Source organism: Chelon labrosus, assembly GCF_963514085.1.
Source record: "Chelon labrosus genome assembly, chromosome: 17".
Taxonomy (NCBI): domain Eukaryota; kingdom Metazoa; phylum Chordata; class Actinopteri; order Mugiliformes; family Mugilidae; genus Chelon; species Chelon labrosus.
In genome coordinates, this window is record NC_140350.1 from 12,070,211 (window position 1) to 12,093,409 (window position 23,199).

The following is a 23,199-nucleotide window of genomic DNA, read 5'->3' on the forward strand; positions in this document are numbered from 1 at the left end:
TTCATTAAATCTGCCATCTGTGTGCCACAAAAGACACGGTTGTGGTTGGGTTGGTGGAAAATGATAGTATCCACAACAACAGAATAAATAAAATAAAACCAGACAAAATTATTCGTATTCTTATTATTCTTTCACGGTCTTCATCTTTAAATCTCTTCCTCTCTTGCCTTGGGTCAGAATGACTCCAAAAGTAATTTAACGTCTGGTTTGGAAAATATAAAGGGTTACTTGTCCCCTGCTGTGGTGCATTTCCTTTCGATGAGACCCAATTTCTGAATCGTTTAAAAAGCAGTCTGTGTTGCCATGCGAACCAGAACTCTTCGTCGCAAGTTGATCTGATGGAAATAAAAGCATGAATCACAAATTAGGCTCACATCCTCAGTTGAGTAATTTAAGCTGTTAGGGTCATTTTCACACAAAATATAAGTGTGATATTAAATAATTTTGTTTTGTGAGGATTGGCTCCATCTGTATTGGAGGACTAGGGAAGCAAAAAGCAGAATCTGAACCTCGCAAAGCACATAATCTGTGTTTCAGCTTGATAACAACACATGTGCAGTCTCCTGATTTGAAATCATTAAGAACTGAAGTTGGTACGTGGGTGACAAGTGCTAAGATCCCAAGTCACAGAGACTCAATTACATTTTAGAAGCTTCATCAGAGATTTGTTCACATGCCGCAATGTGAGGAAAGACCCAGTGGCATCTGGTGTTAGAGACATTCAATCTCAGAACAAATTACACAACCACAATGATCTTTTTAAAGTCTGTTTGGAAAATAGTTGTCAAATGTGTGATTTGGGGTGTTTGTATGGCTGATTCATTACTAGGCACCAAATGAATGAATTTCTGAGTACAACACTGTGGCCTGTCAGTTGCCTGGGGAGACAGAGAGAAGGAGAACATGGAGTCCGCTGTAACAATATAACAGTTGCATGGCGCCCTCTAGTGGGGACACATTTGCAGTCATGCGCTGAACCTTCTGGCCACATGAAGGTCACATGCAAGAAGCCCCACTGTGGAGCTAAATTTTAAGGTCCGCAGGGTTTCAACTCTTGGGGGAAGAATGCCATGTGAGACAGCAGTTGTGAGAAATAAAACGTCAATGGTTTCTTGGTAGAAAGAATAGTAAAGCAATTCTTAGCCTGAGGTAATGCAAGTCCCTGATGTGTCATGAACTTTAAATGATAACATGCAGTGTTTGGTTTGATCATATGACTGGAGTCAGAAATACTAAATTACGCAAACTGAATCTTTGTCTGGTTAAACTTCACAAAATAATAATTTAACAGTTTAACTTTAGATTATAAATAAAAGCTTTTTCATGCACAGGCTACACCGATCATGTACCACCCAGCTAGACCAGACCAGGCACCCTCACTCCAAAGCAATGACACTCCTTGATGGCAGCCGCCAACCCCAGCAGGATGCAGCCTGACACAGAAACACACACAAAAACGGTTTAGGAACAACTCAAAAAAACGTGAAGAAGAGCACAAGGTGTTGACCTGGCCTCCAAATTCACTAGATCCCAAACTGATCAAGTATCTGTGGGATGATCCACAGAGGACCCTCCCCTCAACCCACTAACAACATTCTGTTGCCAGACACCAGCCCATGTCCATTCTCTGATAAGTCACAACTGTTTTGGAAGCACAAGGGAGACCTACACAATATCAGGAAGGTGGTCATAATGTTATGCCTCATCGGTGTATGTTTCTTTTCAATCAATGAAATGAAAATAAGGTTAAAACTCGCTGTTGTCAGAATTACCATATATATGTATGCATGTTAGAGATACATATCATTCATGACAGAAGAAAACAAACAGTTGATTTGTTTCTTCTCTTTCTGTGTGTGGGGAGCAATCATTACATGCTCATTACTTGGACTGTGGGCAGAATATGAAGCAGAAAATCACTGTAAAATCTGGAATAAGTGTGTCACAGTGTGGCCTTAAATTCTTATTATATGGGCCTTTAAAAGTTTGTAGATATAATTATGTGGTTATACTGATGTATATATGATATTAAACTGGTTAGCGTCCTCCCAGTGAGTACCATAAATGCTTTAATTTACATGTTATACATACATACATTGTTGTTAAATGATTTATTATCCCTCTGGGAACCATCATGTATGTGATTCAGGGTTAACTGCCCCCCTTCAAGAAGTAAGCTCACACAGGGGGCAGCATGTGACTGCCTCTACAAAGAGGTGGGGGTGGTACGGAAAAGAATGTAAAGCCGAGAAAATATCACATTTCCCACTTTCTCAGTTTGAGCATATTCAGTTTGCATCTCTGTGAACGCTTGCCGTCTCCACAGAGAAATCTTGCTGTGATGTTTTTACTGGAAATCATCACTCTCTGGTTGTATTTTGTACCCAGCTATCAGCAGTTCCCTCGCTTGTGCGCAACTCGGGAAGCCCTGCGCACCAAGGAGTGCTGTCCGCCTTGGGAGGGCGACGGCTCGGCCTGCGGGGCCAGCTCGGGCCGGGGCTTCTGCGAGGATGTGGAAGTCTCGGATGAACCCGACGGGCCGCAGTACCCCTTCTCTGGGTTGGACGACAGAGAGAAGTGGCCCTTGGTGTTCTACAACCGGACTTGCCAGTGCGCGGGGAACTTCATGGGTTTCAACTGCGCGGACTGTAAGTTTGGCTACTTTGGAGTAAACTGCAACGAGAGAAGGGAGTCTCTCAGGAGGAACATATTCCACCTGTCCAGGGCCGAGAGGACCAGACTCGTGTCTTATCTGAACTTGGCCAAACAGACAGTGAGTATGGACTATGTGGTGGCCACGGGCACCTACAGGGAGATGGACAACGGCTCCAATCCGATGTTCGCTGATGTGTCTGTGTACGATGTGTTTGTGTGGATGCACTACTACGTGTCCAGGAACGCGCTGCTGGGGCCAGGGGATGTGTGGACCAATGTGGACTTCGCCCACTGGGCGCCTGCGTTTCTCCCATGGCACCGCGTGTTCTTGCTGCACTGGGAGCACGAGATCAGGAAGCTGACCGGAGACACGAGCTTCTCCATCCCATACTGGGACTGGAGGGACGCCCAGGGCTGTGAGGTGTGCACGGATGAGCTGATGGGGGACCGGAGCCCCCAGGACCCCAATCTTATCAGCCCGGGCTCGGTCTTTTCTTCCTGGGAGGTAAACACATATTTTCTTCTCTTTTCTTTCCCCTTTATTTATTTATGACTAAAATGAGTTTTCCTTCAGTTTGAAGGATATTCTAAAAATAATGGGGATATATGTATTTCCTTATTTACACATTCCCACTTACTTACTTGAAAGATCACAAAAATACAGGGCAGTGTCAACTCATGCCTTGTGTGCATTAACCGAATGCTGAAATATAATGGATATAATTGACAAGGACGTATTTGCATATTTTCTTGATGTACAACGATCAGCCACAACATTAAAACCACTGACAAGAGTAAATAACATTGAACGTCATGTGACAATGTTCTGCTGGGAAACGTTTGGTCCTGGCATTCATGTGGATGTTACGTAGACATGTAGCACCCACCTAGACCCAAACCAGTCACCCCCACTCCTTGATGGCAGCAGCCACCCTAAACATAAAACCCACATAAAAACGGTTTAGGAAAAAGTCAAAAAAAACAGCACAAGGTGATGACCTGGCCTCCACATTCACTAGATCCCAAACTGATCAAGTATCTGTGGGATGCACTGGAACAAGCCTGATCCACAGAGGCCCCTCCCCTCAAACCATAGGACCCAAAGGCCCCCACTAACAACATTTTGTTGCCAGACACCACGGGACACCCTGAGAAGGACAATGTCCATTCTCTGATGAGTCACAACTGATTTGGAGGCACAAGGGAGACCTACACAATATTAGCCAGGTGGTTTTTATGTTGTGGCTGATCGGTGTATCTGTTAAGTTAGAGGATTGTAAAAGTACATTTATGTTGGCTTTTGGTCTGCTTTTGCTGTGTGACAAAATAACTGTAACCAATTTCATGTGAGTCACTTTTCTTCCACTCACTGTCAGTTCACTTTATCGCATGCTCTGTACCGGTTAACTTTTTTTTTCTGTCATCTACAGGTCGTGTGTTCCCAAGCTGGGGAATACAACGAAAGAGGTGTGTTATGCGATGCCACGCAAGAAGGCCCACTTCGCCGTAACCCTGGAAACCACAACCGTAACGTGGTTGAGCGTTTACCGACTTCAGCAGAGGTGGAGTTCACTCTCAGCCTGCCCAACTATGAAACCGGAGCGATGGACCGCACTGCCAACATGAGCTTCAGGAACATTCTGGAAGGTCAGATAAGGCTAACCACGCATGTACGCACGTTCTGTGATTTAACTTTCTGCACTGCCGCCCTTCACCGTGAACTCTGACATTCTGAATTATCTGCAGGCCGCTCTTCTTCTTTGTAAACTTGAATTTGAGGACTACATTTGCGTTTTTAAGCCTGCAGTGAGAGGGAAATTGTGTGAAACATCGGGTTGTTGTTCAAAACAGCAATATTTGTATGTACTTTGCTAATATTGTGTAATATCTCATGAGTCTCATTTGCAAGTGATCAGCTGGTATCATCATGGTTTGGCGTTAACGTGGATTCAGGATTACAAATTCCACCCACACCCAGCTTATGTCGGCAGGCTAAATGACACATAACCACCAGACATCTTTTTTGATAATAGGTTGAATATCAACACAAGGCTGTCCAAATGAAAAGCTATCTCTAACAAAGCGCCAGAGTCTTGGGATGGTACTCTGGGATACTGATATCAGATCTGAATATATTCACGTATCTTATACGTCTTAGAAAAGAAAAATAGTCCCCTCCAGGAGAGTTATTAGGTGGCTGTCATTGTCAGACAGATCTTATTTAAAGATGAAATGGGTTCAGTTCCAAAATGCTCAACTGTGTATATGAGTCTTTTTATTCCCTTCTGATACCCAAACCTTGCATGCTGCCATCTTTGTCAGTTCTCACGCAACCCTTTTCATGCTGCAGGATTTGGAGACCCTCAGACCGGGTTAGGAAACAGTTCTCGTAGGGGCATGCATGCAGCTCTGCATGTCTTCATGAATGGATCCATGTCCTCGGTGCAGGGCTCCGCAAATGATCCCATATTTCTTCTTCACCACGCTTACGTTGACAGGTGAGACACACTCACGACATTATATTCATTAACGAGTGGATTTATAAGCTTGCTCTTAACAGCTGTATGGCATTTGCTTTCTTTCTCTATTAAAAGCATTTATGAGGAGTGGCTCAGGAGGCACAGTCCATCTCCATCCCAGTATCCAGACTCTAATGCTCCTATAGGGCACAACAGTAGATACAACATGGTGCCTTTCCTGCCCCTCCACAGAAACAGGGACTTTTTCATTTCCAGCAAGGAGATGGGATATGAATACTCCAGTCTGCTGGATGCCAGTAAGTATTTGACTTTGGTTTGTATTTGAGAGCCTTGCGATAGACTGGCGACTCCAACCCCGTCACCCTTCACAGGACAAGCGGTTACAGAAGATGAATGAATGAATGAATGAGATTTGTATTTGAAGAAATCAGTTACTTTGCACTTTTTTTTTCCTTCCTCAAGAAATCAACCCAATCTATTCCACTGATCTCAAACAGATATCCTGACAACGTAAACTCAAACGTTTTGCCTACATTGCCGTGACCAGCTTTCCTTTACTTGCAGACCAGAGGCTAGCAGAGTCCATGCGTCCTTACCTGGAGGAGCTGCGCGACGTTTGGCCCTGGCTGCTGCTTGCAGGGCTTTGCGGGGTACTCGTGACAATAGTCACAGCCGTTTCTGTCATGGCTGCAAAACAGCAAAAGAGAGGTCTGTCTTGGCTGCACACAAGGAGGTGGAAAAACTTATTTGCTCTCCCGGAAAGAAAGCCCCTTCTCTGGAATGAAGAAACTGTGGAAAGTAATCCCCATAACTACCATACAACTATGTGAAGACAAAGCACATGTTGTGACACCCATATGTGAAGAGCAAAGTATTGTGAATTATATTTTTTTCCACATCACTGTGATGCCAAAATGTTAAAACTATATTAAGTTTATGCATGTTGGAAAAGGATTCTGAGACATGTTTAACTTCTTACTGTCCCTCCCACAACATGTTATTTGTCAGATTCTACTCATCAGATCCTTGCAGACATGGTCTGTGCAGTACTTAGGCTTCTGTCACAGAAATGTTCCACAATGACTTTTCCAGGATTCACAGGGTTTTAGCTGATTACCTTGAAAATCAGGTCCTGCAGTGTGTTGCATCAGTCCGCATACAGAGATCCTCCATGCATCCAACTGCAATTTAGAGCGAGAAACATGAACTGTTCAGATAATTTTACAGAAGCCTTGGGGGGCTTTCTCATATAAACTTTATGTGGGAGTTGACTAAGCCACATTTTGATTAATATTAAAACTGATCCATGTTTGTGATGTAAGACACAGCTTTAAAGAGAAAGAAAAGTGCTGGCTAAGAAATCAAGATCTGAGTTCACCCAGTTCAATATTCTAACCTAAAGTTGTGCAATAGTTTAAACAAAACTTTTGACATTTGTAAAAGTCAAAGCAATACCTAAAGTTAATGTAATTCATAATCTTCACTGGAAAGGTCAACCCCACTTTAATTTATGAGAAGTGCGTTCATTTCAAAAGGTTGGAAGAGTTCAGCATCAAGTCTGTATTCAGATTCACTGTAGGATGTGGACACACACACAGAATACCCAACTTTTAAAATATCAACAGAAAAGTTTATTTTTTTTGGTAAGATAAATTGGTTCCTCTTCCGTCGTGGTCTCATTCAGCCAAATATACTTCATACATTCCAGGCCTTGACACATGCTGTCTGGCAAAGCATTTTTTTTTTTTTTTTATATAATAGCATTCAACTGCCATTCTCAGATATTACAGTACATTGTCATTGAAACTGGACTATTTTGTTTTGAGCAGATAGATACAGTATTTTAAAGCAGAACTTGTACAAAGTATACATTATTTATAATGATGTGGAAAAAAAACTGGAGCAAATCTACAGTTTTAAATGTGAAAAAATGTGAAATAGTTGGAGCACACCTGCCAATCGATACACCTTTAAGAGTGCCACTGAAGTAGTTCATTTCTGATCACACAATTTATTCAGAATAAATTCCATATGACACAAGTGTGGACAAACTACGTAGAGTCGCTCACAAATATGTAGAAATATATCTATAGAGACAGTACTTAGATTGCTGTGATACTTGTGGACAAAAACAATGCAATAATTTACACAATGAGAGAAATCAAAGGATGGAATGAAAAGTGGAATTAGTTTACAAATGTGCCAGGTATGAAACACATGAAAGTGTACAGATGGAATCATCTTTTATCAGATATTGCTAAAACCTTTTAAAGGTGGTCACAACGGTGGTCTGATACGATGACTGCATGTGAGCAGTTTCCATGGGATTTCAGTGCAATTTAAGAAGCGAGCTGTCGTCTGATTTCATTGAAGTCGACTAAAGTCTAAATCCCTTTATTGATGTAAAAAATATATTTGAAGATAATTTATTATTCATTTCGATCAAATCAACAAGATGATTAATAAAGATCCAAAAACTGGGGGAAAAAAGGGAAAATGGTGACAAGGAGTAAAAGGCTTAAGTCCCATAACAGCAAAAGAGGCAATTCTTTAAAGAGGTAAAGAATGGACTGTGTGGCTTGTGGCCTTCGATTCAGCTAAAAATACACGTCTTTAATTTAAACGCTCATCATTCGTCTTCTTCGTCGCTGTCGCCCTCTTCGTTTTTCTCCTCGCTCTCCTTGGGTGGGGGCACGGGGGGAGGAAGGTCCAGACGAGCCCAGGACATTGGCTCGGACTTTTTCATGGCTACCTCGATCTTGGCTGCCATCATGTTCACGAGACTTTTACTCACATCTATCACCTACGAGGGAGAAGAGTAGTGTCCATCAATACAACTTAGATTCAAAGAAAAGAATGTGTGCCATCACAAAAATATAACACATTTAGGGCTTCTCCATAATTTAATCTATCAATTATACTTTGGATTAAGTCATTATTTTCATACAGTGTTTATTTTAATAAATGGTAGATTTTTTTTTAGAAGTAGTCAACTCATAGTACATAATAACCATTAGACTTTTATTCAAACATTTTCTCCTAACAACATATCCAACATTAATTCTATGACTTCATGACTTCTAAGAAACCAAACTAACTTTTACCTAATGATACTATTCATTACTAAAACTAAAAGATTTATGCAAGGCAGACCTAATTAGAAAAGGTGTTGTGTACTGCCATTAATTAACAAAGACAGAGTTGAGCATGATTAATTTTAATTGGAAATGCAAATGAACTATGTATCTGCAAGAGACTGCTAACACCATGGGTCTGCATGCGCATAAACAAACTCTTTACAACTGCACTGGAAAGCGACGATGCAATACTAGTCCTCGGCATCCGCTCTACTGAGTGCGAGTTGAGTTACAGGCGAGGGCACGGCGACCACCAACCGAGCCACCAACCGTATAAGCCAGACAAAACTCACTGTAGTGTTCCAAATAACGCTGTCTTGTTGTTTTGAGGTCAGCAAGGCGGTGGATATTCTCCGTTGTGATGCTCGGGCACAGTGGTTGTGCCGCCGTGATAGGCAGTTTAATTTCTACCAAGTGTCTGGTTTAAGAATTCGTGCTCCTGCATTTTCGGCTACAGTCTTGTTCAGCGTGATCAGCACTCGGAGCATAACGGTGAACGCAAACGTTGCAGCATGTCGCCATATCCCATGCAAATCTATGCCGATTACGCTGTTGTGTTGTTGCAGCCCTAAATCAGTTAGACCTGCACTTGTGTGCACTTTCATTAGGTCTTGCCAAACTTCAACCAATCTTTTAATCCAATCTCTTATAAATTAAGAGATTAAGAATTAATCTTAAAATAACATAGTGGATTTGGTTGGTAATCACATTCAAGGTGATCACAGATAAGACGGGCTGGCAAACAGAAGTGTCCAGCATTTACTAGTGGTTTATATCAAGGCATGAAGGACAGTTGTTGGTATTTTCATTACTACTAGAAGTTTTCTAGTGTAGATCAGCAACATGTGTTACTCCTGAACGCAGTATAAAAACTATGCTGTATATTTAAACTGGCATATAGCACAAATTACAGTCATTTTGTATCAGGGTGGATTTGACACTACTTACTCCCCACAAGCTGATTTTCTGCTGAAATTCCTTCTCTCCCTCAAATATAACATGGATGTCGAGCTGAAGAAGAAAATAGAAATCAACGTAAGATTAAGACAAACAAAAATACAAAACTAAGTGGTTTAATTAACGACGAAGATCCCTATGACAAACTGATGAGTTCCTCACCGTGGTGCTGTTGGCATCCACATAGCTCAGCTCTGGGACGCCGTTTTTGGCGTAGATAGAAATGATGACCTGCGACCCGGTTTGGTGCCAGTCAAACCGACACGGTACCACTTTGTTACCCTGCAAGGAAATTTCAGATAATGCAGTCTTCAAAATTCAGCCTTTGAGTCTCTGCTACGAAGGTCTCCACTGTGCATGCGTTCATCCTACGCCACTAGATGGGAGTCACGACTGAAGGTCTTTCACACAGACGGTAAATAATCACCTGCTGTCAAATCTGCACACCTACCGCATCTTTTTTCCTCCATAGATGTGATCCCTTGGTGCAGCCCTCTTGAGAGAGGAAGGTGTTGAAGTCAGAGGTTTTCCTCTTGCAGCAGCTCCAGTATTTCATCCTGTAGATGCAGGAAAGACACAACACCCGCTGGATTTTTAGCAATCAATAACTTGTCACTCAAGAGAACCGGTAAACAAGTCTAAGAGGAAGCGTATCAGGGAAAACACAAATGGTGCTCTTTGTGCTTCTCTCACGGCTGGAACAGAACTTGCTTCCTATTCCACGTCAAAAGGCAAAGGTAAAGTTTGAATATGAAATGTTGTACATAATGAGGAAATATAACTACTAGCAATACTAACCCTTCATGGAAGATGGGAAATCCAGAGTGGTATGAGCACACATCAGAATCACTTGCAGGGCCATCAAAACTCTGAAGATGAAAACGAAAGTGAGGGGAAAGCAGATTTTTTTTAATGCTGCAAAAACATTAACACATAAGACTGAATTTCATATATCACAATTATCTTATGTTCAACTATTTAAATGCTCCTTCTAGTCATAGGCTTCCCAGTAGGTTATTTGACCCTTATGAGTCATCTTTCTGCAGATAAATGGAAGCTTAGTAATCTACTCAAATCTACCTCTTAAAAATATATTTTTAAAGTATCAGTGTCAGGGAAAATAACCCGAAAAGCACACTTAATAAAAGTACCAATTTCAACTTTATTTCAAGACCAGTGCTGATTAAAAAACGAAAAGCAAAGACAAGCCCTCACGGCTTTCAATCAAATCAGTTAAAGTATAATTATGCAAATCATTAAAGTCCCACTCCAAGCTTCTGCTAAACATGTCAATGCAAATTTTCCTCGCAGTTTATGTTCTAATCTCGGGGTTTCTGCTCTGACAGACCACATTAGCTTGAGCAAAAAACACACAGAAAATGTGGAGGAAGACAAAGGCCTATTTCTCGTGGGATCGTTATTTATCAGAATGAGCATAGATAAACGGGATTAAATTAGGACTATCAGCAAACCAAATTTAGCCACAAACGTTAAGCTGCTGCTGATTAAAGTAGATATTTTAACTCCTTTCAACACCACTGAATATCTTTCATTACATTAGATTTCCCGTTGATACGCATTGACTTACTTTAGTGCATCCTCCATTTTTACAGGATGTTCCAATTTTGATCTCGTCGCTATCTTCCTCTTGAGAGACAGAGAATGGAGACCCATAAAGAGACCGTAAACAGTATTAAAAAACGCACAGACAGTTGTGATGGGCAGTCCTCTCCCTGTTGGCTTTAACTCAAACGCCATGATGTGATTGACACAGATGATGGCAAATTCCCAGTGGCCATCCATTAAGCTCTACCGTCAACGTGACCTTCCTGTCTGCGGTGAATGGATGAGTTTGCAAGGTGAAGATGGTAAAAAAAAAAAAAAAAAGAGGACAAAAAAAAGAAACACGGAAGGGTAAAAAGGAAAAAAGAAAGAAAAAAAGAGTGATCAAAATCTGATCTAACCTTTCTTCTCTGCGGCATTTTCCGATAGTTTCAGTTTCTCCAGCGCCGTCTTCAGAGAAGCAGAGACTTTATGCTGCATTCTCACCATTGGCTCATCAGCACTGTAACAATAACATGTCAGGAATTAAGCTATAATAAAGGAGAAATAAGAATACTACTCGAAAAATACTTGAAAAATACAAATTGTTTTGAACTATTTGTAATGGTATCACATCACCACTTCAGATAGGAGTAGTAATCGATTCATCAGCAGCCTGTCCACTTTTTTTTTTTAACTGAGGCTGAAAATCTAAAAGATTAGAGAGCTCCTCTCCTCGAGATGTTCAGTACATGTTTGATGATTTCAGGCTGACTTAACATCTCTGATTCTGTACATAACCTTTCATAAATTTGATACCAAATCAAAAACGTTCAGTGTAAGATGTGGATCAAATGTGGAAAACTGGAGGCACTGTTCATTTATTACCCTGACAACAATTTCTGTTATACTTAAAATACAATGCAGCGGCTTATGATATTGATCGAATTGTAAAACACTATGTTTGAAGCCAACCTCGGTCTGCGTATCGCCTCCTGGGGTTTTGGTGCGGAGATGATGTACTCATTAAACTTTGGTTTTTGGTCCTCCAACTCCTTCTTTTCTCCCGATGAAGTCACATCTGGTTTCACAGGCTCCGGTGGCTTCTCTTTATTGTGTGGACCTTTTGTACAGCCCTGTCGGGAGAAAGTAACTGTGTCGGGCTCACAAACAATGCATACACAATGCCAATATGGCCAAAGTAAATGTGGAATCCAGTACCTATAAAAAAAAAAACAATAGACAAAGGAGACATGACCTCGGAGAATAGAGAGTAGTGGAAAAGTTAAAAACTTACAACAATGCTGAGGAAGTCGGAGAAGTCAGTGGTTCTTCTCTTGCAGCATGACCATCCCTGAAGGAAGTTACAACGACATTAGCTCTGGACACATAACATGATGAAAGCTAATTGTGCATTTTCAGGTGTTTTACCTTCAAGGCATCATGGAATACTGGTACTCCTGGATGATAGGTGCAGCCATCTGGCAAAACAAAACAAATCTACGTCAACTTTGGTGTGCTGACTATTTGTCCCTTTCTTTTAAAAAGCGCTGAGCGTATTTGTAGAGTAGTACGTTATGTGACACAAACTAAGAAATCTACAGTCACTTTTAACTCTTTTGATGAAACCATCCCTTTGCCAGTGAAGCACTAACAAGCTGCTGAAAACATCTGCACGCGCTCCTCTTTTCATGTTTGTTGCTTCTCTCAAAGGACTTCAGATTAGTCAGGTGGAATGCTGTTCCCTGTCAAAATGACATGTTGCAGACTGAGGTGCATACAGTTGGAGAGACCAAAAAAAAATGGGGCACTTTAAAAAAGTAGTTTTTATGTCAGTCTAGAAATGGAAGAGTTACACTTGTTTGTTAATGTGCAGTCAACAGATGGCTATTTGGGATCAGGTCCATCATTAACACTATTTACACTAATATGCATATTATTTATACTCGTATTTATACTACATTAGCATTATGACGTGAGGATCAAATATATAAAATACATATATTCTCAATGAGGGCAGTTTAATAGTTTATTGAAAGGACGGTTTATAATAAAGAGTAGTTTGTGTTCATCTTCAGAGCATGAACAGCAACAAAGAAACACAATCATTTCTGCTTAATTCTAAACGAGACAACAGATTTAGTGAAACAAAAAACCTACAAAAAGAGAATTTTGGTTTTAGTAGATAACCTATTTTGTTTCATTGCATACACCAAAATGACCAAATTTGTCCTTGTGAAGAATAGCACATACATAGATCATTACCATGGTAATTAGTAAATTAATTGGAATTGTTTAACTTTCATTAAGAACACATTTCTGTGGGGGGAAAAAAAACACATTTTACAAATGGAAGAAAATGTCTGGTGGAATTTAAACAACAGACATTTTCCTTGCAGTACAGTCTGAGCTCAGCCTCTTCTGTGCTACCGCCTTAGATGCACCTTTGAGATACCACTAAGGTAATAATAATTTACTCTACTGTTATGAAAAACAGGCTTCCTATTAAAATGGAAATTAAACTTGACTCCTCTGTTGAGAGTGGAGCAACACACAATGCTGGATTACTTGGAAGGCACAGGAGGGCGATACTAAAGAAAAGAAGTGAAGGACTCATTGGGGGTTTTATTGTGAGAGCTGAGGGAAGAAAATACTGCTTTCAAAAGGTCAATTATATTTAAATCAGTGCCATCATATAAACAACAGTCTCATAAACAAACTTATTATTATGATATATAAAGAAACTTAATATGTCACTTCCATATATGCATTCTTATGGGGTATTGTCAGGTTAATGCACATGTGCACCTTAACTCAGGTAGCTATGTTTTCATATAAATATGCAAGGAATTAAGAATCATAAATTTGGCAAACCCTCACAGAAAAAAAAGGATAATGTGCCATAAACTGTGTAGCATCTCTAAGCACCAACCCGTGGTGTCCTTTGTATATCTGGAGGACATGCTTGTCAAATATGAGAAAAGACGGTGAGACAAACGATGCCGGATTTTTATTATTTTATTATTTTTTTGCATGCTATTATGTTTGAAATGTCTCTCATCTTTTGTTAGATTAAACGAAGGATTTAGCCTGTGGTTTTAAGAGGAACATGCACTGTACACATACAATGTCTACATTCGTCGCATGCCCTCGTTTCTAAATGAGGCCTCTGGTTTTTGGGGCGGCTGCTCTCAATTTTTACAGATTTCGTGCTCAAGTGCCAGCAGCAGACATTGTGTGCTGAAAATACAGCACCTTCATAAGATGTAGGCCTTTCTTGTTGTGAGGAAAAGGATTATGATGAACGCATCTTAATTGTTTTCACTTCTTATGTGTGTGTCAGATTTCCTATCCCCTAACCTCCTACCTTTGAATGCTGAAGGGAAGATACAAGGTTTATATCCAAAAAAGTTCAACTGAGAACCTTCACAGATACAAGCGTTATAATTACAAACCTACGCCACCTTCCAGGGATGTCCCAATCAAGTGTTGTATCATTATTACTTCTTTTACATGATTTGCAACTGTATAAGGTACAACAAACTCAATAATAAATCAACCCAATCTGGGCCAATATTGAAAGTTTTCATTTTATTTCACAACTGTAAAGCCTTGAATGTTGTTGAAAATAAACAACAGTAAAGAAACTAAACGTATATTGGCTATTATCACAATAATGGGAATAATGGGACACTGCTAATACCTACATAAGGTAGGTTTACATGCAACTTAATAAAGAATAAAAAGACATATTCTACAGTTACAGTATGTCTCACATTTAATTATTTTTTTTTTTTTTGACAAAGTGAGAAACCATAACCAAACACAGAAACATACTGCAGGTACAGACAAGCTGCGAGACAAACAGCTTAACATCTGGAGAGAAAAAAAAAACAATACCTGCATCTGTGCCGTCATAATACTTAGTCAGTAACGTCATGAGTCTCCATGGCAACAAGAAGCCTGTCCCAGTCGGGTTCATCACTTTCTAAGTTTCCCCTGAAATCATTTCGTCTGCGTTACCTGCAGTGTCTCTTGTCTTTGCAGTAATGTTGCAGTACTGTTTTGTTTTCTCATTTCGCAGCATCTTTGATATTACTTTCTCATGTACTTATCTGTGTTTACTTAAACTGTTGTGCACCCTTGAGGCTCTTGAGGGGCAGTACGTGAAACCCTCTCTGTAGGGTGTACGGTATAACCTATACCGTATAGGCTGTGGTGGTATTTTAGCATCTAGTTGCTGGAAAACAAGTCAAATGAACTAAAGTTATGTTACAACAGTTGCCGGGTGAAGTGAATAAGACGCAGACATGCTTACACGTTATTACTGATACGAGCAGACTTGATTACTCGGGTTAGCTAGACTTTAGTGTAGTTAAAAAGTGAGAGTAACACATTTTGAGAACGCGGGTAACATCATGGATATGGGAAATACAACGTAGACTGTCTGGATGTGATAAAAACGTAGAAATAGTTTGTTTCCAAAACTTTACACCGCTCAGTGTGAGCTCTGTCAAGACAAAGGTTACCTCTAACCGGCTAACAACAACATGAGCTTAACGTGCTAACAACATGGTGATAACGTTAACTCACAGAAGGCCCACGTGGTATTAGCTACCAGACAAATACACCGGTGTTAATGAATTAACTTGGTATTGAGTTGGGACCAGTCGACTAACATCAAGTCACCTACATGGGCCCTGCCAGGCCCGGTCGCTGTAGAAATTTCCAGATCTTCAGAGGTTAGCTTGCTAATAGTCTCGCACTGCACGGGACACAGCGATAGTTAACTAAAAACGCTACTCACCGTCTGGGTTGTTTTCCGGATCAAATCGCTGCCCACATCCCTTGTTGTAGCACAAAACAGACATGGTGACGAAAGGTACAAGTTTAAATCGTGACCAGGCGCCCAACAAGCCACCAAAAAGGCTCGCGTGTGTGAGAGATACAGTGCCGCTACCGTTGCTTGAAAGTGCTGCTGCACGTTACACTGCTCACACTTCCGGATGTTGTCGGCTGCGCTCGGCAAAGATCGGCGCATGTCCGCCACTTCCATCCCGAGAGCGCACCGTGGTCCCGCACAAGCGACAACAGATGCTGACCGCTTCCAAACTTGCGTTAAGCGACGTGTTCTCTGTGGCACGGTTATTTTTTGATTCAGACAACGAACATCTGGCAGCCGTGTCGCCAGTTTTGTGTCAACTATCGCAGATGAAGCCCACTGCACTCTGGGTTACAGTAGTCAGGTGCACGAAACTGGGGCAATAGCTATTTAGTTTTACGAGGATGTCTGCAGTCTAGTAGACAACTGCCCGTCGGGAAATGCACAAATGAAATTTCTTTTTGTTTTATTTCGCATCATCGACCAGCTTGCCTTTTTTTTCTTCTTTTTCTTTCTTTTTTTTTTTTGGAACCGTATTTTTTTATTGTCCGATCACATCTGTTTCGTCCAAAGGTAAGACACTTTACAGTGTGTGAGAGAAGTCTGCACAGATCTATGCAATATCGTTGTGAACTGTGCAAACTGTAGCTTAATAAACTCGGGGATTCTGCACGAATGCGAGCATCACTAGATCCGCATCAACATGGGAGAGTGGACCCCAGGATCTCCCGGGATATCTCTCAATGGGGACAGCTGAAATGAGCCCACTGAATTCTGCCAGCATTTTTGGTGCTGATAATCGATACTAACCTGGCTATGGGTTATATGAAATAAACGGGCTCGGATTTATTAGCAGAATTTATTTTAGTTTCGGTTAAAGCTGGGTCATGATCAAGAAATCACTATGTATAATGTATAGTAATGTATGGGCTGCATACAGTAGCACATGTAATATTTAAACAAATTTGTAAGCAAAATAAGCAGAAATTTCTTTTTATTTTCTTTATTTTCTTTCTCCAATTGTCAGCTTTGGCGGCACCTCAGTCTTATAACTTTGTGCAACTGGTTCCCATTTAAAAAAAAAAAAAAAAAAAGTGTTATATATTTGTGTACAGGCTGGTGTTTCTCATCATATACAGGATGTTTGTTCTACATTTCCTTTTCTGACAATGTCTCAGCCCTGGAGTTTCTAGCTCAAGTAGTGCCTTGTGTAATTTATTCAGTATATTTCATGTCCAGGGATTTGATGTAGATACACAGACATGTCATTTTTATCCTCTGCATCTTTCTGAATGCAAACTTTCAGGGTGCATAATTGTCATGTATTGATAATAAGTGCCACTGAAATGTCTTTGTAACTTTTGTCCCACTTTTGTCCCTATAAAATTTTCAGCATGTCTCTGGCAAATCACCAACTGACTCCACATCCGTTTTCTTTTTTTCGTTCTTTCCAAATATAGGGTGACAGGGTGATGGAATAGTGATGAAGCCTAATCGGTGGGGAAATATGCTTCCTCTGCCCAGCTTCTCTCGTCTTTTCCATTTTGTTTTCCTCTTTTTCTTCCTCTTCTTTCTCTGTTTCCCTTCTCCCCATGCCCAGTTCCTCCCGGAGCCGAGGGCAGGGCAGAGCCTGCTGCTCTTCACCCAGTCTGCCTATAATGCTTCTATCTTTGAGAACTCTGCTGCAAGAACCTATACCAGAAGTGAGGTCAAAATGGGCATCATTCTTGGGCCCCCTCGCACTTTAGACATAAAATATTTCATTGTGTCTGGGGACAGTGATGGCATCTTCCAGGCTGAGGAGTTTGTAATGGGAGATTTTTGTTTCCTACGCATATGTACAAATGGTGCCATTTTGAACCGAGAAGTACAGGACAATTACACTCTGACAGTAAAAGCGTCAGCCCAAGGAGGCCTACAGGCCATAGCAACTGTTTATATCAAGGTCTTGGATACGAATGACCTGCGACCTCTTTTTTCCCCAACTTCCTATTCATTTATTGTTTCTGAGAGTGCCCCTCTGGGCACTAGCATAGGACGTGTAACAGCCACAGATGCTGACGTGGGATCCAACGGAGAGTTCTACTACTTCTTCAAGAACAGAACAGATCTCTTTGCTGTTCATCCAACCAGCGGGTCCATCACCCTAACACGTCGACCAAGGATGGACAAACAATACCGATTTGAGCTGGAGGTACAGGTCGTCGACAGAGGGATGAAACTCTATGGGAACAACGGCATCAGCAGCACTGCTAGACTGGTCCTAACCATGGAGCGGGTTAACGAATTTGCTCCTGTTCTCACTGCAGTCGCTGTTGTTCCATCATGGAAGGACAAGGACCCGGTGTTTGTCATATTAACTGTGGAAGACAAAGACGACGGCATATCTGGGGATATAGAGTGGGTGTCCATCATTGAGGGGGACCCCTTTGAACAGTTTGTGGTTGATCGATCACCTATTGGGAATGAGTACAGGGTTAAAACACTTGAACAGATCAACTGGGATGCATTCCCCTATGGGTGCAACTTAACCTTCCAAGCTAAAGACAGAGGTATACCTCCTATGTTTTCCAACACCCAAGTTGTTCAGTTGTTGGTTACAAAGCCAGACCCAGTGTTGAATGAGTCGAATTTTGAGAAAGATGTTTATGTAGTTCAGCTGAGTGAAATCGCTCCCCCAGGCACTATTGTAGAGGTTGTGAAAATCTCCCCAGCTCCTCTGAGTGTCAATTACAGCTTCAGCAGCTTCTCATATCCAATGTACTTTGATATAAACCCTTTGACTGGTGTTATTATGACCACTAGGCAGCTGTCGGGGATATCACAGGATTCCATGGCCATGGAGGTAGTTGATACTATCAGTCAGAAGCGGGCAAGGGTCCAACTTACTATAGTAGATGCTAACGACAACTCTCCAGTCTTCAACAGGCCATTTTATGAAATTGCCGTCAACGAGAGCTTACCTGTAGGTACTGTTGTCATTGTAGTGTCTGCTGTGGATGGTGATAAAGGAGAGAATGGGTATGTAACTCACACAATCAGTGGCGATCAGTCTCTTCCATTTTCCATAGACCCGGACACAGGGGAGGTGAGGATCACAAGCGATCTGGACTTTGAGTCATCTGATGATATCTATACCTTTGCAGTGCGTGCGTCCGACTGGGGTTCACCGTACCGAAGGGAGAGTGAGGTTAATATCACCATTCGTGTGGTAAATATCAATGACAACCAGCCTCTTTTTGAGAAGGTTTCTTGCAGAGGGATGATAAGCCGTGATTTCCCTATCAGCCAGACTATTGTCACCTTGTCAGCTGTAGACATGGATGAGCTAGGAATGGTGAATTACAAGATACTGTCTGGCAATGAATTAGATTACTTCGACTTAAATCCAGACTCTGGTGCTTTGTCACTGAAAAGATCACTGGCAGTAGATAGTTTAAAAAGTGGGATATTCAACCTAAAAATAGTTGCAACAGATGGTGAGCTGTTCTCTGAGCCTACATTTGTGAATGTATCAGTGGTGAGAGGTAGGATGCCACCCAGGGGGTTCACCTGTAAGGACACCAGGGTAGCCCAACTGCTGGCAGAAAAAATGGTCTCAAAAGCGTCTGCTATGGCACGACCAAGAGCAAATGACAGATACACGGACCTTTTCTCCACCAACCAACAGGCGCCACAATTTGAGGCCTTGCCTACGAGTATTCTAGTGAGGGAAGATCTCCTTCCTGGTGCCAGTGTATTTCAGGTGCGTGCAAGAGATGGTGACACAGGCTTCAATGGCCGTGTTCTGTTTTCAATCTCTGATGGTAACAAAGAAAACTGCTTCAATATCAACATGGAGAGCGGGTTGATAACTGTGCTGCAGCCACTTGACCGTGAGCGAGTGGATCGCTACTTCCTTAATATCACCCTCTATGATCAGGGGGTTCCTCAGATGTCCAACTGGAGACTGCTGACTGTGATCATCGAGGATGCAAATGATAATGACCCCCAGTTTTATCAGGACAGTTTCTCTGCCCTTGTTTCAGAAAACTCTGCCATTGGCATGGAAGTTATTACCATCACCGCATTTGACAAAGACATGGGCCAAAACGGACAGCTCTCTTATATTATGCTGACCAGTGTCCCTCAGTTTGGGATTGACAGTGAAACTGGAAGTGTATTTGTTGCTAGTCAGTTGGACAGAGAAACATTCCCAGTGTTCACGTTAAAAATTGAAGTGAGAGACAAGGCTGAAAGAGGCACTCGGAGGTCGTCTGTGACTACTCTAAGTATAATAGTGGACGATGTCAATGATTGCTCTCCAGTTTTCATCCCCAGCACCTACAGTGCTCGAGTGCTAGAGGACCTCCCACCAGGAGCTGTGATTACCTGGGCGCAGGCTCAGGACCCAGATATTGGTCTTGGTGGACAAGTACGTTACTCCCTGATTAATGACTTCAATGGCACCTTTGAGGTAGGTGAAGGCACAGTTTATATTGTCTGTACTGTTACATATGTTTATCCTCTTTCTGTTGACAGCTCACGATGCATGGGATTGCTTATGATCTAATGTTTTGCACAGATCGATGCTGTGAGCGGGGCATTGAGGATTAGGAAAGAGTTGGACTTTGAGAAACAACAGTTTTTCAACTTGACTTTACTTGCCGAGGACAGAGGAGTGCCCAGCCTTTACAGCCAGACATTTGTGGAGGTGGAGGTGCGTAGTACACACACAAAGATTTGAGCAGAACAAATTCTATTGATCCATTTCTTCAATTAATATGTAATATTGGCTCATTTCAAATATGCAATTTTCCATCTTTTAAAAAATGTTTTATTGCTCCTCCATGATTCCAGGATAGAAATGCACAAGTGATATCTTTAAATCTCACCAACGGTGAAAATGAAATATAAAGACAAGTTGCAGATACCCTTTAATTCACCTCAGTTTGGGTGAAGAACCCTCGAGAATAAATTTCCATTTTCTAGCTAAATAATCAATTTCCCAAAACAATTACCAGCCACAGGGCCCTTTTCATCATGTGGACAGAAATGGCTGATAATAGTAATTACATACTACAGGTACGACATATTATATCACACAGTTATTCCGTCAAAATGAAAGCAAACCATTCCATTTCTTCAGGTGGTGGATGTCAATGAGAATTTGTATGCGCCTTACTTCCCTGACTTCGCTGTGAGAGGCTCAGTGAAGGAGAACTCCCGTGCAGGAACAAGTGTCCTAACAGTCGCTGCTAAGGATGATGACAGGGGGCGAGATGGCGTTTTGAGGTACTCTGTCCAAGGAGGCAGCGGACTGGGCACTTTCACCATTGACGAAGACACAGGTGTGACACAAGATCAATTCTGAAGCCTATTTATGTAAATTAAAAATCCAATAACGTACAGCGCCATGCTTAGAATATCAAAAACTGAATACATAATATTGCATATTATAGGAAATCTTACTATCTTTATATGCCGCTGATGATAAGTTTCACATATATGTGTTGTTGCACAACTCTTGGCTTTGTTCTATCACTGTCTCAGTCACATGTGGTTTTGCATCGCAAGTGATACTTATTGTGTGAATGTGTACTATATATGTGTGTTTGAAGGAGAATGTGAGGTGTAGTCACAGTCAGTGTGTTGATGGGGCCTCACGTGGGAGCTGTGTACTGGGAGATCATTAATGTAATGAGGGCAGCATGGTAGCTACACTGGCTGGGCCTCAGGCCGCTCAGTACAACTGATTCAGTGCTGTGTAGATAACATTGATCAAGGTTCTCCTGCACAGCGGCCCCATCATTTACAAGTATGTAGAAATCACTGTTACTTATTAAAGGAGGCCTGACCCAAAACAAGTGTGCACTCTCCAACTGTCCTGCAGTTCCGAACTGCAGCAGAAAACATGTTGATCCAAACAAAAAGCCGTGACTCACTCAGCCAGGGATAAAATGAATCAAATACCCAGTATGAAAAATAGGACGTTAGTTCATATTGGGTCATGTACAGAATGAATAGCTCTGTAACACAGATGTGACACTCAGCTCTGAACGTTATTAGAAGGTTTAGGGCCAATTTAGCAAGGGTGGCTCTTGTGTTATATTTCATTAAGGTAATCTAAGAAATGTACAAAAAATGCAGAGAAAAAAAACGTACACATGATTAACATGATGTACATGATCAAGATGAGCACATGTTCATTTTCTTTCTCTCATGGAAACGTGACTCTTGCAAGCACAGAGATATTAGCTTCAATTCAGTAACCCTCACATTTATAGTCTTGCAGTGACAGTGACATTTCCACGGCAACTAAAATAGGTGTGAGGAGAACTCTTTATTTTCCATTAAGGCTTGGTCGCTGTTTATGACACCGAAGCTTTTAAACCTAATATTTCTCTAAATGTCTCTCCATGATGCTGACACATACACACACACGGTCTCTCTTCCCGGCATGAGACTCTGTAGTGAATAAACAAAAAATATGAATAAACCTATGATGGTAAGTCCTACGACTGTCAGGTCCAGTATTGTGCATGAGCAAGCTAAGGTGTCAATCGAGGGAAACTGGAAGGCACGTATTTTAAAAAGGAAGTTTATCTCTGATAGTGCAATTTATGACTTTATCAGTTTTTGCCATTACAATTGTGTTTCATTTGCATTTTCAACTGTATTTCATTTCACTCCATACTCTTTAATCCAGATACCACAACTGATGCTTCCATTAATTGTTTACTTTAGAATATCTGAACAAAGACTGCCTGCGTTTTTCTTCACACTGTAAAATGTTTCTACCTAAAAGGAACTGACAGTGTTTCCACCAGTTTCTAGCTCTAGTTTGACACCATTCACAATTTAATTTTGACTTTTAAAACCTAATTTCTTTCAGTCCACTGCCAACATTATCCACGTGTTTGAAGAAAACTGGTGGAACAGGAGCAGCTGATAGTGAGATATTACTAAGTTATGCTTTATAATTCGATGGCAGAGGAATTAAACTACCCTGGGACTAATTATGACAAGTCTAAAAAATAAAGATTGAGAGAATTCAACAAAAATATATCGAGATATTACTAAAAAGTAATACCAATACTAATCTTTAGAAATTACTGCACAGGCTTAGTTAAAATGGGTATTTAAACCCACATTTGTCACTGACAATTTTATAATTAGAACAGTATTTATGCCCAGCAATTAGTCAAATCAATCTAAAATGTTAATTTTGTCTGCTGAGGTTAATTTTCGCACTTATTTTATTGAGCAAATGACTGTGTTTCTCTCCACCAGTTATTGCACTACTGTACATGACTTGCACTGGGGGCCTGTAATGACATTTAACTAGGCTAATTAGTATTGACTGTAGTTGGGAGGGAAACCGATAGACAAAGATAATGTCTATATCCCTCAACCCATCCATCTGTCTTGTCCGTCTCTGACACACACATTTACATGCTGTACAGTATACACCGCATGCATGCATAGAGCAGACAGTGCAGTTGCAGCACACAGGCAGATACTTTCAGTCTATAGTGCTTTCATTCACTTTAGTGTTAAAACCTCA

General features: G+C 41.1%; 4 protein-coding genes across 4 annotated transcripts in view; 3 read left to right on the forward strand and 1 right to left on the reverse strand.

The window, feature by feature from the left end:
* Window positions 1-23,199, forward strand: part of grik1a (glutamate receptor, ionotropic, kainate 1a) — a 211,024-nt gene that overhangs the window by 81,886 nt on the left and 105,939 nt on the right. The gene's annotated exons all lie outside the window — the stretch shown is intronic.
* LOC311502277 (tyrosinase-like) lies at window positions 2,342-6,122 on the forward strand (the record flags this gene model as incomplete). Its single annotated transcript, XM_084564431.1, has 5 exons — window positions 2,342-3,160; window positions 4,086-4,302; window positions 5,006-5,153; window positions 5,250-5,431; window positions 5,700-6,122. The coding sequence occupies 5 exons, from the start codon at window positions 2,342-2,344 to the stop codon at window positions 5,963-5,965; spliced, it is 1,632 nt and encodes a 543-aa protein (XP_084420557.1). The 3' UTR covers window positions 5,966-6,122.
* Window positions 6,124-15,757, reverse strand: chordc1b (cysteine and histidine-rich domain (CHORD) containing 1b). The gene is made up of 11 exons (XM_084564432.1): window positions 15,579-15,757; window positions 12,203-12,252; window positions 12,069-12,125; window positions 11,747-11,907; window positions 11,194-11,294; window positions 10,818-10,876; window positions 10,028-10,098; window positions 9,681-9,786; window positions 9,392-9,511; window positions 9,221-9,283; window positions 6,124-7,938 (listed from the first exon to the last, which is right to left on the reverse strand). The coding sequence occupies exons 1-11, from the start codon at window positions 15,640-15,642 to the stop codon at window positions 7,765-7,767; spliced, it is 1,026 nt and encodes a 341-aa protein (XP_084420558.1). The 5' UTR covers window positions 15,643-15,757; the 3' UTR covers window positions 6,124-7,764.
* The window catches only part of fat3b (FAT atypical cadherin 3b), a gene marked incomplete at its 5' end in the record, with an annotated part of 60,189 nt that continues 54,126 nt past the window's right edge, over window positions 17,137-23,199 (forward strand). The window contains 3 exons of the mRNA XM_084564098.1: window positions 17,137-20,109; window positions 20,218-20,352; window positions 20,782-20,983. Of these exons, the coding sequence (XP_084420224.1) occupies window positions 17,137-20,109; window positions 20,218-20,352; window positions 20,782-20,983 (3,310 nt within the window). The remainder of the gene's footprint in view (window positions 20,110-20,217; window positions 20,353-20,781; window positions 20,984-23,199) is intronic.

Coding starts and splice junctions, on each gene's coding strand:
- chordc1b (XM_084564432.1), bottom strand. CDS start 15,642: ATGTCTGTTTTGTGCTACAACAAGGGATGTGGGCAGCGATTTGATCCG. Junction 12,126..12,202: donor TATTCCATGATGCCTTGAAG/GTAAAACACCTG, acceptor AACTTCCTTCAG/GGATGGTCATGCTGCAAGAG. Junction 10,877..11,193: donor AAATGCCGCAGAGAAGAAAG/GTTAGATCAGAT, acceptor CTGTCTCTCAAG/AGGAAGATAGCGACGAGATC.